A 17,598-nucleotide genomic window follows, 5' to 3' on the forward strand; every position below is an offset into this window, starting at 1 on the left:
AAAGTTTTCAGTGTGACCAGAGGTTTGAAAGTAGAAAATTCTTGAAAATTTTAAGTAGGGGAAAAACACTTATGTAGCCCTGAAAACATTTTTTTGAAAACAAACAAAACCCCACTGTTCCACCGACCGACCGTTCAATTCGAGGTAGCGCGCATTCCGTGAAACATAGAAAAACAAGTGCACAATAAGACAACCGGCTTTCGTGACGACTGAAACGCAGTTTTTCGAGCATTTTTAGCCAAAACAGGACTCGAGGCAACGCCCGCGCATCAGCTTTTTTATTATAAGCTTCAGTGTTTGTTGTGTGTGTTTTTCTGGCGCATCCCGTTGGCGTTGTGTGTGTATCCCGACATCTCCTCTTTGAGCTGCTGTCCTTGTATTAGGGTGTGCCGAAAAAGCAAAGAAAACAACAAAAAAAAAACAGTGACATTCCAGCACAGCTCCACCTCCGCAAAGTAAATCAACCAACTCGCCGAAATGTCAGTTTCCTCGAACGCCTCCTCGGCCTCGCGAAATGGCAGTGTGGACGACAGTACCACCGCCAGTACCACCAACACGGACAGCTCCGAGCTGACGCACATTCTGAACCGGCGGCAGGAGATCATGGACTCGCAGGAGGCGGGCATCGAAGTGCCGCGCACCTTCAAGGTGGTTAATGTGTACACCGAGTTCCATGAGTTCTCCAGGAAGCAGATCAAGGACTACCAGAAGACCTTCAATACGTAAGTCAAGGCCAATTGGTATAGGTTTCTATAGCTATGGAAAATAATTGATTTTGAATCCTCCCCCCCCCCCCTGTCTTTCACCTGGTAGGGCCACTTTCCCAGGCTTCTCACCGCATTCGCGTCTCATTAGCTTGGCAACATAAAACTCATGCGCCTAATGGGCATTTAAATTGCATTTACTGCTCAGCTCCTCCTCCTCCTCCTCCGAGTCCCTCTGGTTTTCCAGCAAGTGCAATGGGGCATGACTCACAGTTTGGGTGGAAACGTTGTCGTCGCAGCCACAAGTCACAATTCCCCGAGGCCCCAAGTCGGGCTCCCGCTCCCGCCACACGGATCATGAGTCAAAAGTAGCTTTCTGCCTTAACACTTTCAAACGAATTCAATTATTACACTACAGGTCAGCATGGCTATAACAGATTTTTTTTTTAAATAAAATTCATATTAAATTCATACCATATTTTTTATATTTTTTTTGGCTCACATTTCAAAACATTGTCTAGGATTTCAGTTAGAGTGGGTCTCATCTGTATTTATGGCCGTACTTGTGAACGGTTTTCAATTACCATCCGACAACGTCAACAAAGTGTTTTCAAAGGTTCCTAGGTCTCTAAACCACATTTTCCTAGTTTTGCTATGATAGTCCGGATCGGATCGGATCGGATTTCGTCCAATCAACCGCAGTTGGACTACTATTGCGCAATGTTATGCTAGATTACACCTCTGAAAATTGTTATTCAAATTCTCGTACTTGTCACGTAGCCGTAGAACGTCTCTCTGGCTTGATAAGCTATCTCATCCTCATCCCAAATTATCTGTCTTGATTATACCTGGAATTCGCAGAGAAGCACCTGTCGCACTTTAGACTGATTCAACTTTTAACTGACCGGAGGTGGGGCTGAATCATCTCAGCCAGCATTCATTGGAGAATGTAAGGGCCATCTCCTCCCCTGGAATCGGGGCTTCCTCTGCATCTGGGTCATCGTAGTCTGGCAGATTGTCAAAACCGAATACTGCCTGCATTATGGCCTTATGGCTCTGCGAACGTGCTCTGCAATTGTAAACCAAAAGCTTCAACAGCAAAAAAAATCAACTCCAGGCTGTCTGGGAAATATTTTCCGTTTGAGCCACAAATGGTAGATGGCCAAGAGCCGGAGTGACTTTTGGTCTACTACTATTAGCTAATGCAATGGGCAAATACGGTTGATGAGAGTGGATATGGCCAGAGACAAGTAAAGCTATGATTATACAATAAAATCTCTAGCTAAATAACTAGAATATCTCACGTAATTTAAACTTAAGTAGACTTTTTTATTCCCCAACAAATGTCAAGTTTTAGACCCCACTTCTGGGGTCCATCTTCCAACGAAAAAAACCGGATAAAAGCTAAGGTACTCGGATCTTGGCATTTCCAGTCACGTTGAACGCTAAACACTAAACTTGCAAATTCAAAAACCTGAAACACTTTAATTAATACACGCTATGGCGATTCCACCCAAGAATCGAAAGCAAATCGTTGCCTGAGTCACGCATTAAATTGTGTTTCACAAAACAATTTGTATAAACAAATCGCAACTGATTCAGACCGAATCGCTTTCCGGATAAACAAATAATATTACCATACATATATGTGTCTGCCCTAAGACGTCATAGCATTTTAGAGCGAAAAGGCATTCTGAAACTTCCCAAAACGATAAGTACACGAGGCAGATTGCCGGACCCATGACCCAGCCCATGTTTAATCGCTCATATGGAATATAAAATTATATATATAGTTACATCCCACGCCCGCTTTATAGCGTCTTTGGTTTTTTGTTTGTTAGTTTCCTGATTACTTTCCTCCCATAATGCGCCATTTTCCGCACGGATGTCGGCTGGCTTTCATTGCCCAACTGGCCCCAACTTCCGGCTGGCGATAATAAACCAAAGAACTGTATCGATCATGTACTTTATGGCGCCTTTAAATGCTAACAAATATTAATCATCCCGGGGGAGTAGTGTCATCTCCATGTGTGGGATTCATCGTCTGTTTTCTGGAGATAAGCTACAATCCCTGGTCAAACTTGGGAGAAACCCACCACCAAAGACTTCATGGGGGTATCATAAATAAAGTCTGGAAGTAAGTACATTTTATTCAATTTTGCATAAAGTGAAGTAGAGAGTACAGTGAAGTACAGTGGTAATACTGTAACTGGTTCTTTCGTAGATTCAGTTCTATAAATGTTGAAAATAAACTAAACTACTATTTTTTTTCATTTTCTATTAGATTTAACTTCAAATAGATTCATTTCACACTGCATATTTTTGAAATATAAAAAAATATCTTTAGTCTCAGCACTCTAGTTGGAATTACTTTTCTTGGAGGCCTTTGGAGACCCCCTGCAATGCTCCTAAAATCTACAACTTCTATCCTATTTCCTAAAAGATTACCTCAAAATATTTGTAGGTCGATTCTCTATCATTCTACATTAAATTCTCATAAAATATTTTTCGATAAATATTTTTAAAAATCTTACTGATGGAACCTTACTTGCAATGTCCAGGATTTTCATAAATGCCCCCCTGAGACACTCATATCTTCCACAACTTTCATCCTATCCTTGAAAGGAATATCTCAATCAGTTTTTAGATAGATTCCATATCGTTCTGAAGCCAATTCTCTGAAAAACATTTTTGATACATATTTTTCACATTATTCTGATAGAACCCCTTGTAGGGTTCCATGGTTTTTATATATGGCCACCTGAAATGCCCATAGCTCCCATAATTTTCATGTAAAAACGAATACTTTAAACGGAATACCTATCAACCTGAATCCTAACCCATGACCCTCATAATCAAAATTTTCGAGAAATATATTTTTTGATTTTTCTGGTAGAACCCCTTGGGGAATCCATGATCACCATACATGGCCTGCTACAGTACCCTTATTATCCAGAACTTTCATCCGGTTCTTGAAAGGAATACTTTAAACAATTTCTAAATCTATTCCCCGTCATTTTCCATAAAAACCTAGGAATTCAATTTTCGATCGTAATTTTTCATCTTTTTCTAAAAAAACCCCTTCAATCCATGATTTCTATATATGACCCCCAGCATTGCTTATATCGAGAATGTTCTTGGAAGGTTAACCAACTCTTGGCTTTATTGAAGCTCTAAAATAGACCCAATTAAGCCGTCCATTTATGGAGGGAGCACTGTGGGTGTAAAGCTTCTTTGTGCGCCTCCCCTGGTCTGGCCAAGGGGTGCTATTTGGCATCGATGGCAGTGCTACTAGTATCGTTGGCTGTCGTCGCTCTGGTTACAATTCTGAGTTCATGGACAAAAGCCAAGCACTCGCACGCACTTTACAATTCTAGGGGAGGAATTCTGTTCAGTGTGTCCGGATGGGCTTTTTTATTGCGGCCACAGTGGCGAGTGGCAAATGGCGAGGAGAACTTTTAATTAAGTTGCCATAGCCATAGCCATAGCCACCACCCATTACTCGGGCATAACCCCTTATGCAAATCACTCATATAGGCCTTGCAAGGGTTGTTGATTTCATTGCACATTTCGGGACGATTGCAGGGTCCTTGGAGGTGGGCTTACCCACCAACTATGCACTGCACTGGGCCTAGGTTCATTGACTCTAATCGGCTGTATTGTGAGGTATTGAGGAGGTTGCTGGTAAAGCAAGTTTTCGGACGATCGATACCTAATTTCCGGCTGCAGCCTCCGAATGGTAATTACCCGCCAGAGAGCATGTATTTCCGCACACATGTGCGCGACCTTTATGCATTTGGCCAAAAAAAAATCGAAAAAAATCGCAATTCAGCAGCTGTGGGATTGCAGGCGACGGGCAGTCTGGCATGTCCACAAAACACGCCAAAGGAAAATAATACCAAGTAATGCCACAGTCAACTATCTGACAAAGGAGAGCCAATGACAGGCGAGTGTGTGTGGCCCCCACCATGGAGGAGGCTTCATTGTGATGGGATTTGAAGCGACAATCACACGAGAGGCCAATAAATTAGGGATATATTTCAATAAACATTTCTATAAAATATTACTTATTAAAGAGTCTATTAAATAAAATGTATAAATATGATTAATCAAAGACCATTATTATAATTATTATATTATTAAAAAACCCTGATTCATTAACCGCAACTGTATGATCGTGCCACATTTGTTATTGCTGTGGCTTCACTAGCTAGTGTCCACTCAATTGAGGAAATATCAAATTATGTGTACGAGTCATCATCACTCATGCAGTGTCCATTGTGTCCACAACTTGTTGCAATTAGTCATTGCATTAATTCATTGTTCCCCCATATCGTAGTAGTTGCTGGACTCGCCACTCTCGTTCTTATGCGTGCCACACTGCTCTTCAGTTCGTGCAACATTTAAAAATAATCAAACAAGGCCCGACCCACGCAACGATTTCTCACTTCTGGCTGTGTTTGCTCCACTTTCGAAATGTCAACAATATGGCGAGTTTATTTTTGGGCAGCCCAGCACATATTTTATTAGGAGTTCTAACCAGGAGACCTCCTTAAAGGTCTAATAAAAAAAGGAAATTAATGTAAAGTACATCGAGAGGCAGTAATAGCATTTAATGGAGGTTCTTCAGGCCACTAGTCATGCATTTTAATGATTTTACCATTTTACATATCCCATACCTTTATGGTATATCTGTATATACGACTGAGTGTCTGTTTGTCTAGGCCACATGAACAGGTGCATGTTTGGGAAACCGTCAGGTGAGTGAGACGATCCAGACGATCGAAATAAACAAGCCATTGCGTATGCAAGACATTGCTTTTACAAATGGGCAGGGGGTATACCCATGTACCTGATACCTTTATTCATAGTCCCCACATCAATATAATGATGAAACTCAAGACCCCGCCAAGACCCGCTCTGAATTTAAATCGCTTTTGCGGCAAACAATGGAAACCGTTACCATAAAGTTCAAGAACTTCATACTTTTTTTTTTGAATGAATCGGAATCGGAATTAGACTCCCTTTGGCATTAACCCGCTTGAACATCAGGGGCACAGACAAAAAAATAGACTCCATTCAACATACGAGTTGCAAGTTGCAACTTTGAAGGCATTATGTTGCTAATAGTAGAGATACTATGTATGTTGGGTTTAATAAAGTAATTGCAGTTTACAAGGCTTACAGTATGAGGTAGAAATATAGGGATAACTATAAAAAATAAACCTTTAAAATAATAAAAATCTAAGACTCTTAAAAATAAACAATATCTAAAATCTGGTTCTATTATTTCCACCGCACTTGTTTACCGCTTAGGGTACTACTAGTGGCACATCCATAGATAAATTTACGATGCAAATTGCGGCATGTAGCATAAACAACAACACCACTAACAACAATGGCCAGCTGACCCCGTTATTTGTTGAACTGTACACGAAAAAACGATAAAGAAAATGAAAATCGCATGCATACTATAAGCTATAGAGCTATATAGCTATAGAGGTATAGAGCCATATAGCATATGGCCCTGCCGCAACAACAAGCGGCATGCAATGAGGCAGAAAAGTGTTCAACCAACACCCCCAAAAACAGCTCAGCGTGTGAAGTTTTTTTCTATTTTTTTTTGGATTTAATGAAATGAAAACAATCAATAAAGAATTTGGGGCTAAATCCGGTGGGGATGCCAGCACAGCAGGTGTGTGTTTAAGATTTAATAAAAATCTATATAGATTTTTAGAGATTTCAACTCTTGACTAAAGAAAGAGGTGTTTTTTAAGACCAAGCTGAGACTAGTCATATAATTATTAACACCTTTTAAGACTCTAATATCTTTATTTTAACTAATAATTTAATAAAATCAAGCTGAATGGAATTCCAAACCACAACACCTCTCCCCCCATTAATTGAAAAATAAATACCTTGCTGGAGAAAAGTAAAAACATAACCCAACCGAGACACCAATTGTCGCATTGACGCAACTGACTTGCAATTGTTGGTTAATTAAAAAAGGCGGCATAGGCGATAGCGTAACAGTGGCCACAATTAATTGCCCAACTCGAGATGATGGCCAAAATGAGAAAAGGTGACACTTCCAGACACGCTAGAGAGATGATTCCCCCTCGTGCTTAATTACTTTCACTCTTTAATTAACTATCTTTTAGTTTCTTTTGTAAGAAAATCATTTTTGTTGTCGATAAATAAATACAATTATAAGTGAAAATGAAAGCGAAACTACTTAGATACAATTGCCGCTGCTGGTTGTTGTAATCTAATAGATATTTCGTCATTATAAGCCGCCTCTTCTAGGCGAACGAGAAATCGAAACTTTCAGTTTCAATTATTGGATAACTACACAACAGTGTTAGTGTATAGTGTGTGTATCTGTATCTGGTTATTGTCATGGGAGTATCTGTGAAGTAGTTGCTGCTTCCTTAGCTGGCTCTTGAAGTTGCGTATTTTTAGCCAACTAGCCAACTAGTTGAACAAGTTTCCGACTAACCAACATCCTTCGACTAACCGGCAAGGTCGATTTGGAAGCTGGCGGCAGCTGCTGCTGTTGCTGCTGCTTGTGGCATGTTGCAAGCTGCTGGTTGCTGGTTGCTCATCTGCCGACAACAGCAACACGCGACTGCCGCTTCTGCCGCATTTTCTCTTTTATAATATATTACACAATTAAATAGTAAATGGGCTTTATTTACATTTTCATCGCGATTTCCTGCCCACACTATTTGGACTTTTGGGCGGAAGTGTCGCCGTTTGAACTCTTGACTTGCCGATTTCGGTCGTCGAACCCATGGATGTATCTGATGGAATGGGTTAAGTGGAAATCATGATGCAAATGCTATCCAAAAATTGTCCCACTGGGTGGCGGATTAAGCCCGAAAGACACTTGTTGGCAGATTATTAGTCATGAGGTTCAGATTTTTAATTGAAAATCAAATACAATATATTATATAATACTTTAGTCAATTTTTTAAATCAAAACTCTACTATTTAATAATTTCTTTTAAGATGCAAATTATTTAATTAAATCATAACCACCATCATTATAATTTCCTTTTGTATTTTAAATAAACAAAAGTATAATTTATGCGACATGTATGCTATAGTCTTGCCTGCCTCTGTTGTTTGCCAATTTAGCATGAAATTGGGTTGACTTGCCACGACGAGCTCTGGTTTCCCACCCACCCACACACACCCACTAGCCGGCGGGAGGGTGCCACGCGACCTCTGACGCCACTGCACCCACGTTTGCATTATCGATTCCTAATCCCCGACATTGGCGGCCTCGCCAGTCTCGTGTTTCTGGCTTGGTCAATGACCAGAGACACTTATCTGTTGGCCTCTGGTTTCCAAACTGCTGACCAATTCTTTAGAGGATTAGGTTACCATACCAGTTACCATTTAACATGATAATAAAACTATATCTCTTTGATTCTTCCAGCTACGACACTGCTCGGGATGGCTTCTTGGATCTGCAGGAGCTCAAGTTCATGATGGAGAAGCTTGGCGCCCCCCAGACCCATCTCGGGCTGAAGAAAATGATCGCCGAGGTGGACGAGGACCATGATGGCAAGATCTCCTTCAGGGAGTTCCTACTCATCTACCGCAAGGCCGGAGCCGGAGAACTGGACTCGGATTCGGGGCTCAACCAGCTGGCCCGTCTGACGGAGATCGATGTGGAGCAGGTGGGCGTGAGCGGAGCCAAGAACTTCTTCGAGGCGAAGATTGAACAGCAGCTGAGGACGAACAAGTTCCACGACGAGATCCGGGCCGAGCAGGAGGAGCGCCGGCGCGAGGAGGAGGAGCGGGCCCAGCGGCGCCAGCAGTTCCAGCAGCGGGCGGCTATCTTCCAGTAGACCTGGATCCCAGCACCATTATCCTAGCGGTAGTCTAGCGAGTAATTATTTGGCGTAGGTTAAATGGAATGTGGACCTATAGAAGAACCTAGGGAGACCGGAGACGCTTCGTACAAGCTGCAGGCATTTTTCAAGCATCACATAAAATAATTGATATCCATACTAATCGTCTCATATATACACACCTACTACTGGAGTGGTCCCATTGACGAAGGGACTTGGAAGAAGAATAGCTACTCCAGAAGGGAAACCAAGTCAGACCACTTCCAGTCCTCATATTCATGCATACGTACACATAGATAACGATCATACCAAAAGCGTAATTTATAATTAACCTTTAGTTTTAAGAAGAATGTTTTTAGCTTAAGAACTCTTTGAAATATCTGGTGTTGCGTAATCTTCTTATTTGTTGAACTTGTACCTTTAGTTTTGATGAATTCTTTCGATTCTTTCTAACTGGTAGTGCCATTTTTATTTTCATTATGATTTTAATTATTGTTTAAAAAAAGGGATAGTTGTTTTAAGCGAAAAATTCAAACCTAATTTGTACATAAATACACCTGTGTTGTTGTCGGAATAAGTGGAATATGCGTTCAAGCTTTCATTTCAGTATTTCGTGTTTAAAGTTTAGCAATAAAAAGCAATACTATAATGCATTAAATACTACAGAATACAAAGAATACACATACTTTTAGAGAGCGTTTAATACAAGAACTTATACTGCAATTTAAACAAATAAATGTATATAATACAAAATCATATGAATCGCGTGGGAGTTTCAATTGGCCACAATCCCGCTTCCCGCTGGGAGCTCTTTAGGCCACTTGGCAGGCCACCAGCTAAGCGCTCCATGGTGTCTGCTAGAGAAGAGAGCATTACAACATTTTATAGGTATAGGTTTTATGGTAACTTACTCCAAATATCACAGTTTAAAGGCCATTGCGGATTGGTGCCTCATTCTCCAGCTACTGGTCCTCGTCGCAGCGAATGCTTGCATCGCAGCATATCACATTTCAGGGCGTAACGATGCTGACACACAGGACACTCGTGCGGCTTGAGCTGCAGGTGGTAGCCCTTAATGTGCTGCGACAGACCGTTGCGCCGCTTGAAGACCCTGTTGCAGATGCCGCACTTGTGCTGCCGCTCCGTTGAATGTGTGATGACATGCTGGCGCAGACCGTTCACCGACCCAAACGATTTCTTGCACAGATCACAAGTGAAATTTTGGACGGACGCAACTTTCTTTTTCCGGCTGGGCGGCATCGGCACCTTCGGCTTGGATTTCCGCGGCCGGCACTTGAGCTCGTGGCGGCGATAGAGGCGCCAATGGGCAAACGCAATCGCCTGGCAGTGGCGACACTTGAAGCTCTGCAGGCGGCGGTTGTTCCTCAAGGACAGGGACTGGCAGATGTAGCGCATATGCTGGCGCAGTGCCAGCCGAGAGAGGAATATCTTCAAACAACCGCAGCAGCGCCCGAAGAACCTGGGTTTCCTCTTCACATAGTGGCCTTTCAGGCGACGATGGTGGAATAGTTTGCCCAAGCTGGGGAATCTTCGCCTGCACATCCTGCAGCCGTGGGACTTGCGTTTACGTTTTCTGGGCGCCTTCAGCTTCTTGCACTTGGCCATTAGCTTCTGGTACCTGGCAGCCAGTTTAGCGTAGTTGGCCGTCACAGCAATCAGTTCAGGATCGGGAGCAGGTGCTTGCAACTGCGTGGCTGCCGGTATGAGGTCCTTGTGATGCAGGAAACTACTTTGCATGTCCAGGATGTCGATCTTCTTCTTTGGCTGGATGGCCACATGACTATTCTGCCACTCTGGCTGCCAGTATTCCAGATGCTCTGCCAACACAAGGGCCCTGTTGCCCTCCAGTTTCATGGGAGGAGTTGCTGCCAAGTTGGGAAGTCCGATGTTCAAGGGCGGCACACTGACCATGGGCATGGGATTTCCATGATTGCTATTGTAATGCTGATTCAGGCTATCCAAGGTGATGAACTTGGCGGTGCAAAGGGTACAATTGTGGAGCCGAAAAGCGGCGGAGGACTTGACCACACTGTCGTTCAAGACCACAATGTTGGGCTTGGTGCTCGGAGGAGCGGCAGGGGGCGGTAGCAGCTCACAGATCAGGGGATTCGGTATCTGGCTGACGTTTGTAACTATGGGCTTGCAAGAACGAGTATCCGAGGGCGGAAGATCATCGGGCAAGGACAGGGGAACCACTGGCGGAGCTGAAGGAGGAGGAGCCGGTGGTGGTGGAGCAGGCTCCGGTGCCGCATCTGCGCCCTCCAGCTTCTCTTTTTTGTACTGGTCCGGAGGAAAGGGCCAATCCTCCTTGGCATAATTGTGCTCCTCTGTTAGCATCTCAGACTGCAGCATTTCATTCGCCGATCGCAGAGGTTGAGATCTCTCCGAGAGCCCCACATCTGCATCGTCGGGTATATTGATGAACGGGTCGTCCAGGTTAATAATCTCCATGATATCACAGTTGTTGATAATGTCCTGGGTGTTCAGAACTGGGAAGTCACAAAACTGGAACTTCTGCTCGGTTTCCTCATGGTCACAGCCCTCGTCCTGCTCCAGGCCCATGTCCAGTTCATCCGGAAAAAGGTTGTCCAGATTGTCGCTGGCCTCCTGCTTCACCCGCACTAAAGGCTCCTGTTTGATCTTCAATTGACGGCGATATTTCCGCTGAAGCTCGCTCTGGGTTTGCATCACCACGTCGATGAACTTCGAGAAACGTTCCAGTTGGCGGTAGCAGTCCACACAAATATCCTTCGGCAGGGTGTCATCCTGCTGAATCTGTAGAGTGGGAAAGCACTTTTGGATCATGCCAAACAGCTCGAAGCTTTTCTCAAAAGAAGAACAATTCGTGGCGGAGGAGCCGCAGAAACGGCAAGTGCATTTGGAGCTTGAAGAAGGTGGTGGCTCTGCCGCACTTGACAGGGTTGGCTTGGCCAGCGTTCTATTGCCTGTTGGCACCTGTTCTACCATAACATTCAGGCCATCCTCTTCGGGAACCCGCACCGTGGGCACTGCGTTCTTTTTAAGGGTTTTCCGGTTGTTGCAGCAGTTGAAGTCAGCGTCTACAAAATGACGACTGCAGACGGCACTCCACTTTGAGGGCATCCACTGGCCACTCCGTTGGGTAAAGTCCTTCCACTTTTGCAGGAGATCCTTCCGCTTAAAGGGGAATCTTTATTGGAATGTGTTAAATGTCGGAAGATATTGGAAATCAGAATTTCGATTACCTGTGGAAAGATATGCTGCCGGAATGCACATATTTGTCGCTGCAATTGACCACCGCACAGTGGGCGGGCATAGTGGAGAGTCCTTAATGATTAATTTTATTAATAAAATGTTTGTTTATAAAAAACAGTCGGCTTTGCAAATTCCTTAAAATTTTGTTGTGAAAATCAGCTGTTTTTCTGTTGATGTTTTGGCTGACAGTGTTGGATAAGTCGCGGATTTCCCAGGGATGGAAACTACACTTTTAAAATTTCAAACTGAACTTTTTTAAAAATTTATTTTTAAAACATATGTTTAAAACTTTTAAATATTTTAAGCTTTTCCCTTTGGCTTTGTTAATAAAATTATTATCGTTATTCAAAATGTAAGGTATAAACCCTATCTGAAATCAACACAAAATCGCATATTTCCTAATATCCTCAATCTTGGGACACCCCATATGAGGAGACCACTTGAGGATACTGCCAGCTGGTCCCTCTGTTGGCTTATCAACAAATCGAACAGCTGACCAGCCCCGCGGCCCCAACGCCACCCACCATCCCCCTGACCCACTCACTACCCTGAACACTTATCAATTAGCGACTTCATGAGTTTACTTTAGATGCTCAGCCCGTGCCCGCGAGCATATTTATTTTTCTCTCGCGGCACGGAAAAGTTCCACGGATTCACGAATCCAAAAAATCAGTCTGTCGATTCGCGGGCGGCGAGCTGTACGCACAAATTGTGAGGGGCGGAGCCAAGGTCAAGCAAGGTCTTTGTTGGCAGCCAAGCTAATAAACCGAATTCCACGAGCGTGCGGACGGTGAAAGGAAAAGGAGAAAGCGAGAGAAATGGCCCAGGTGCGACAGTTGGTGCAGGGAGCGAGGAGAGGACTCCTCAATGTGGGCGGCGTTGCCCAGGTGGCGACCCAGAATCGCTTCCAACACGGCGACGCGAGCAGCGGGTGAGTTCTTTGTGGGATTCAGATAAGAATCTAGCTCTCTCCTTTGAGAATATTCTTATGGTCTTCAGATACTTTCGAGGTTTTAAGATTGAGATACTTTTTGGGGGTTTTACAATGCGGATAAGATACAGATACAAGTTCTGACAGATGCCTGATGAATACTTTTTTTAAAACAGAGTTATGTAAACAGAGAAAAAAAAGCTATTGGGAGGTGCTAAGTTACATATAGCTGTTGAATTTTATACTAAATGTCATATATTATTTACTTAATATAGGCCTACTTAGTTACTAGATTTTCTTAGAATCTCACTTTAATCTTTAAACCCGAACCTGTGATAATTTCTTCGTCTTCTCCTCACAGAGAATATGATTTGGTTGTGGTGGGAGGTGGTATTGTGGGTACCGCCTCTGCCCGTGAGATCCTCCTGCGCCACCCCACCCTCAAGGTGGCAGTTCTCGAAAAGGAATCCAAACTGGCCACCCACCAGAGCGGACACAACTCCGGAGTGATCCATGCCGGTATCTACTACAAGCCAGGCACCCTCAAAGCCAAGCTCTGCGTGGAGGGAATGCATCTGGCCTATGCCTACTTGGATGAGCGGAAGATTCCATACAAGAAGTGCGGCAAGCTGATCGTGGCCACCGACGAAAAGGAGGTGAAGCTCCTGGGTGACCTAGAGAAGCGTGGTATTGCCAACAACGTCCCGGATCTGCGAATGATTGAAGGATCTGAGATTCAGGAGATCGAGCCCTATTGCCAGGGTCTCAAGGCGCTTCACAGTCCGCATACCGGAATCGTGGACTGGGGTCTGGTGACCCAATACTACGGCGAGGACATCAAGAAGGCCGGCGGCCGCATCTTCCTGGACTACAATGTCAGCAAGTTTAGCGAAACCAAGGAGGGCACTGACTACCCAGTGACCATCCATGGCGCTAAGCCAGGTCAGACAGTGAGGACCAAGAACGTCCTGACCTGCGGAGGACTGCAGTCAGATCTGCTGGCCGAGAAGACTGGTTGTCCCCGGGATCCTCGGATTGTGCCCTTCCGTGGCGAGTACCTTTTGCTCTCGAAGGAGAAGCAGCACATGGTCAAGGGTAACATTTATCCAGTTCCCGATCCGCGATTCCCCTTCCTGGGTGTTCATTTTACGCCGCGCATGGATGGTTCCATCTGGTTGGGACCCAATGCAGTGCTCGCCCTGAAACGAGAGGGATACACGTGAGTCTTAAGGGATAGATATATGAAAGGAAGATTAATGAAAATACCCTTTTCTCCTCATCCAGTTGGGGCGACATCAACATCCTGGAGCTACTCGATGCCTTGAGATACCCTGGCTTTGTCAAAATGGCCAGCAAGTACATCGGCTTCGGCCTGAGCGAGATGTCCAAGTCGTGGTTCATCAACCTGCAAGTGAAAGCCCTGCAGAAGTACATCCCCGACATCACGGAGTACGACATTCAGCGTGGCCCAGCCGGAGTTCGGGCCCAGGCCATGGACCTGGACGGTAACCTGGTGGATGACTTTGTCTTCGATCGCGGCGAGGGATCGGGAGCATTGGCCAAGCGGGTGCTCCACTGCCGAAATGCTCCGTCGCCAGGCGCCACCAGCAGCTTGGCCATTGCCAAGATGATTGCCGACAAGATTGAGAAAGAGTTCTCGATTGGAAAGAAGTAAACGCTAGTAATCCAAAAACGAAATAGTCCAGACCACATTTGTCCTTAAAAATGCCATCATTTAGATGAATAGTTTGCATTTCTCGTTGTAAGTCACGAAGGATATTTTTTCATACAAAAAAATAGACAAATATAACTCTTTTTAAAAAATTACTACTCTAAAATCACAATTAAAGCTTATACTATCTTAATTTAGTTCCAGGATGTGTCGGTTTTTTCTAGGTTTAGGATTATCATCCTTGATGCCCAGCACCTTGATCTGCTTCTGCAGGGATTGCTCTTCCATACTGGATTGAATCAGGGCCCGGCATTTTTCGTTTAATATTTTCAAACCATTTGCCGCATGCTGACGCATTTGAGGATCGCAGGACTCAGTGGCTTCAATTGTTTTCAACAAACGATAAATGGGCAATAGCATGTCCTGGTAGTCCAGAAGATTCTCCATGCCATTTAGTAGTTCTGCTAAAACCAGAACAGCGGCACGTTTGGAGGGAACATAGCCCCCGGAGGTCAGTTCATTGTTAACTAGTTGGAGTAGCTCCTCGAAGAAGTTGTGTACTTGGAAGGCCAACAGACGACAGAGCTGGGCGAGATTGGCAAAGGCAGACATTCGAAATTCGTGAACTGGAGAGCGGGCGCCATGCATGAAGCAGTGCAGGAGCACTGCCTTGTATCGATAGCAAAGAGATCCTGAAAAATTATAAAGATTTAAATACCTAAAGCTTCATGAATGAACAACATACTCACCTAGCTCCTGGGAAACTTTAAGGACCGCTTCCCCCACAACCAGTCGATAGTCAAACTCGGCAGTCTCGGATAGGTACTCATCGCTCAGCTTTTCCAGAACTTCAGACTCCATCACGTGCACTAGAGCCACAAAGAGACGCACGCAGTTCAGGAAGGTGTACGATTCCTTGTCCTTAAGAGTGGTGAGCGCCAAAGCTATGACCAGGTGGCTTTGAGCCATGGTGGTTGGGTCCTTCTTGTGCAGCAAATCCATCATTAGTTGGATGCCATAGACCTGCAGATGGGACTCCTTCTTCTCAATAAGAGAGCGCGCCTTTTGGAAGGGTTGTGTTTTTAGGGAATCACTTGGACGCCAGGCTCCTTGTAGCAGGTTTAGTAGAGTTTGAACAGATTGCTGGATTAGGGGATTACGAGATTCCGATTTCAACAACAGCAGTTGCTCCTTCAGTTCTCTACTGCTTTCAGAAAGCTGAAGCTCTTCACTGCTCTCGATGAGTTCGTGGAGAAGATTGAGAATAAGGAGCAGTATATGGACAGCGGTTTCCTCCTCTTCAGACCGTTTATGGAGTAAGTCCTTCAGGATCACCACAAACTCCTTCGTGTGCAAGGCCAACTGAGCTCTCAATGGCTGGTGAGCAACCAACTGGTTAAGGGCTATAAGCAGATCCAGCTTGAGTTGGTATTTTGAATGCAAGAAGTCCTTTAGTTCGGACTCTGTGGAAATGAAATCCACACTGGACGAGGATTTCTCTTTCAAAACATTTACCATGTAAGATAACAACGCCAGGAACACATTACAGATGAGGGTATTGTGGGAAGTGGAGGTCAGTAAGCCTGGCAGTATCCTGGCCATGTCGTGGTCCACTTGGTAGTCACTGGGAGCCACCTTGATTTGAATTTTATTGGGTTCTGCCGACGGGAGCATGAGAACCCGTGGGTGGAGGCACTTCCAAGCAGGTTCTTCATCTATTTCCCAATTGAATAATCTCTGAAGCACAGCCGGCAGTTCGTTTTCACGTTCCCTATTATCTAAACACCTAGATATTAGCCCAGAAATCTGGATTCTGGCAGGGAGTTCCAAAGGCAAACCATCATACAGCTGGAGTAGCAGAGGTAGGTATTCTATCAAGAGGTTACTGGGCAAACAAGCCACATTGGAACTGCTGAACAGATGTTGCCAGAACAGGATTCTGTTGCAGAGTTCCTGATGATCCATCAAAATAAGACCCGCTATCAAGTCTTCCGGATCAATCAAGGTTTTCCAATGGCTGGACAGAACTTCCTCTATTACCTTTTGATTCCGCTCACTCAGGTCATAAAACCTTCTCAGGGTAAGGATGCCAACACACATTTTGTCCGCATCCTGGAGATGGAACCTGCAATACTCTAGCACTTGCTGAATCATCTTTTCCTGGGCTGACTGAGTGAATCCCTTTCTAGCCACTATTCCAGCCACAATTTCAGCATTTCTGGAGGGACTCACATTTGGAGTTTGTTGCAAGGCTTCCACAAAGCTGGCAAAGCCTTGAGGGGAGTGAAGCTTCTCCAGAAGTTGATGATGGAGCAATTTAGCCAAAGGAGGACACAAAGGAGTGGCTTTTAATAGTAGCACATGTCTAAAGAAATCCGACTTGGATTCCTGTTGCCAGAGATAGGATATGGCTGTATCCAATTCGGGATGGTCTTCCAGGGTCTTCAGACTTATGATGGCCGCCAGAAGATCCCTCTGCACCAGTTCCATAGAGTTGGCTATGTGAAATTGCCGAATTGGTAGAATATTAACAAAGATCTTTATGCTTAGGAGCAAAAGGGCGGGATTCACGGGAACCTTTCCTTTAGCTTCATTGAAAATCGGGGATTTGTAGAAGTCTTCATGAAGCTGGCACCTTAGGGCGTAGTAGGATAGCTCCTGGGTGGCTTGAATGCAAAGTTTCAGATGAGCCACCGAAATAAGATCCTCCTTGGCGTCGCTGTGAAAGTTTATATTCTTGGTCAGCAAGTGGACTACATGCTGCAATCGAACAATATAGGATACTACTGGTTCTGCCTCTGGATCTATTGTAGATTCCTGTTCAGGCGTAAGTTGGTAATCCATGCTTAACTCATGCAGCTGCTCCTGCAAACTCAATTTCGCATATTTTTGTAAAACGAGGAGGTTTCCTTCCAAGTAGCCGGTGTTTGCTTTGGAGCTGGTGGCCTGTTTCGCTGTTGGAGAGTCTGATTTGTGAGTGTTTCAATAAAAACACATTGCGGAACTTACCAAGAGCCTTCTCAAAGCTAAGACTCTCTAGAAGAGCAAAGTATTTGGCCGTATTTACCATTTTGTAGGCCAACTCGCAAATTCAGTTTGTTATTGTTTACAAATAGCTCCCACCATTTCAACATTTTCCAACACTGGCTGCAGGCAGTGAGCAGAATCGCCAAT

General features: G+C 44.4%; 4 protein-coding genes across 5 annotated transcripts; 2 read left to right on the forward strand and 2 right to left on the reverse strand.

The window, feature by feature from the left end:
- The first annotated feature begins 103 nt into the window (after positions 1 to 103).
- Swip-1 (EF-hand domain-containing protein D2 homolog Swip-1) lies at positions 104 to 9,328 on the forward strand. Its single transcript, XM_017242259.3, has 2 exons — positions 104 to 722; positions 8,149 to 9,328. The coding sequence occupies exons 1-2, from the start codon at positions 478 to 480 to the stop codon at positions 8,561 to 8,563; spliced, it is 660 nt and encodes a 219-aa protein (XP_017097748.1). The 5' UTR covers positions 104 to 477; the 3' UTR covers positions 8,564 to 9,328.
- On the reverse strand, positions 9,250 to 12,168 carry LOC108125912 (uncharacterized). Of its 2 annotated transcripts, none has more exons than XM_070277189.1 (3): positions 11,812 to 12,168; positions 9,478 to 11,756; positions 9,250 to 9,420 (listed from the first exon to the last, which is right to left on the reverse strand). In XM_070277189.1, the coding sequence occupies exons 1-2, from the start codon at positions 11,880 to 11,882 to the stop codon at positions 9,518 to 9,520; spliced, it is 2,310 nt and encodes a 769-aa protein (XP_070133290.1). In that variant the 5' UTR covers positions 11,883 to 12,168; the 3' UTR covers positions 9,250 to 9,420; positions 9,478 to 9,517. The 2 variants fall into 2 exon arrangements, with proteins under 2 accessions (XP_070133290.1, XP_017097746.2); XM_017242257.3 differs by having other exon boundaries at positions 9,250 to 9,423.
- A 76-nt stretch (positions 12,169 to 12,244) lies between these two features.
- On the forward strand, positions 12,245 to 14,617 carry L2HGDH (L-2-hydroxyglutarate dehydrogenase). Its single transcript, XM_017242258.3, has 3 exons — positions 12,245 to 12,752; positions 13,114 to 13,971; positions 14,037 to 14,617. Exons 1-3 carry the CDS (start codon positions 12,640 to 12,642, stop codon positions 14,425 to 14,427), a joined length of 1,362 nt encoding a protein of 453 aa, XP_017097747.2. The 5' UTR covers positions 12,245 to 12,639; the 3' UTR covers positions 14,428 to 14,617.
- Tango6 (transport and golgi organization 6) lies at positions 14,506 to 17,596 on the reverse strand. The gene is made up of 3 exons (XM_017242256.3): positions 17,434 to 17,596; positions 15,174 to 17,378; positions 14,506 to 15,116 (listed from the first exon to the last, which is right to left on the reverse strand). Exons 1-3 carry the CDS (start codon positions 17,492 to 17,494, stop codon positions 14,614 to 14,616), a joined length of 2,769 nt encoding a protein of 922 aa, XP_017097745.2. The 5' UTR covers positions 17,495 to 17,596; the 3' UTR covers positions 14,506 to 14,613.
- Positions 17,597 to 17,598: the final 2 nt, after the last annotated feature.

Source organism: Drosophila bipectinata, chromosome 2L, assembly GCF_030179905.1.
Source record: "Drosophila bipectinata strain 14024-0381.07 chromosome 2L, DbipHiC1v2, whole genome shotgun sequence".
In the NCBI taxonomy this organism is placed as follows: Eukaryota; Metazoa; Arthropoda; class Insecta; order Diptera; family Drosophilidae; genus Drosophila; species Drosophila bipectinata.

What these genes read in the sequence shown, in the direction of transcription:
- Swip-1 (XM_017242259.3), top strand. Translation starts at nt 478, where the DNA reads ATGTCAGTTTCCTCGAACGCCTCCTCGGCCTCGCGAAATGGCAGTGTG. An exon ending in TACCAGAAGACCTTCAATAC is followed by an intron (nt 723 to 8,148) that starts GTAAGTCAAGGC and finishes TGATTCTTCCAG; the next exon opens with CTACGACACTGCTCGGGATG.
- LOC108125912 (XM_070277189.1), bottom strand. Translation starts at nt 11,882, where the DNA reads ATGCCCGCCCACTGTGCGGTGGTCAATTGCAGCGACAAATATGTGCAT. An exon ending in GGCAGCATATCTTTCCACAG is followed by an intron (nt 11,757 to 11,811) that starts GTAATCGAAATT and finishes ATTCCAATAAAG; the next exon opens with ATTCCCCTTTAAGCGGAAGG.
- L2HGDH (XM_017242258.3), top strand. Translation starts at nt 12,640, where the DNA reads ATGGCCCAGGTGCGACAGTTGGTGCAGGGAGCGAGGAGAGGACTCCTC. An exon ending in CACGGCGACGCGAGCAGCGG is followed by an intron (nt 12,753 to 13,113) that starts GTGAGTTCTTTG and finishes TTCTCCTCACAG; the next exon opens with AGAATATGATTTGGTTGTGG. An exon ending in CTGAAACGAGAGGGATACAC is followed by an intron (nt 13,972 to 14,036) that starts GTGAGTCTTAAG and finishes CTCCTCATCCAG; the next exon opens with TTGGGGCGACATCAACATCC.
- Tango6 (XM_017242256.3), bottom strand. Translation starts at nt 17,494, where the DNA reads ATGGTAAATACGGCCAAATACTTTGCTCTTCTAGAGAGTCTTAGCTTT. An exon ending in TAGCTTTGAGAAGGCTCTTG is followed by an intron (nt 17,379 to 17,433) that starts GTAAGTTCCGCA and finishes ACTCTCCAACAG; the next exon opens with CGAAACAGGCCACCAGCTCC. An exon ending in TAAAGTTTCCCAGGAGCTAG is followed by an intron (nt 15,117 to 15,173) that starts GTGAGTATGTTG and finishes ATAATTTTTCAG; the next exon opens with GATCTCTTTGCTATCGATAC.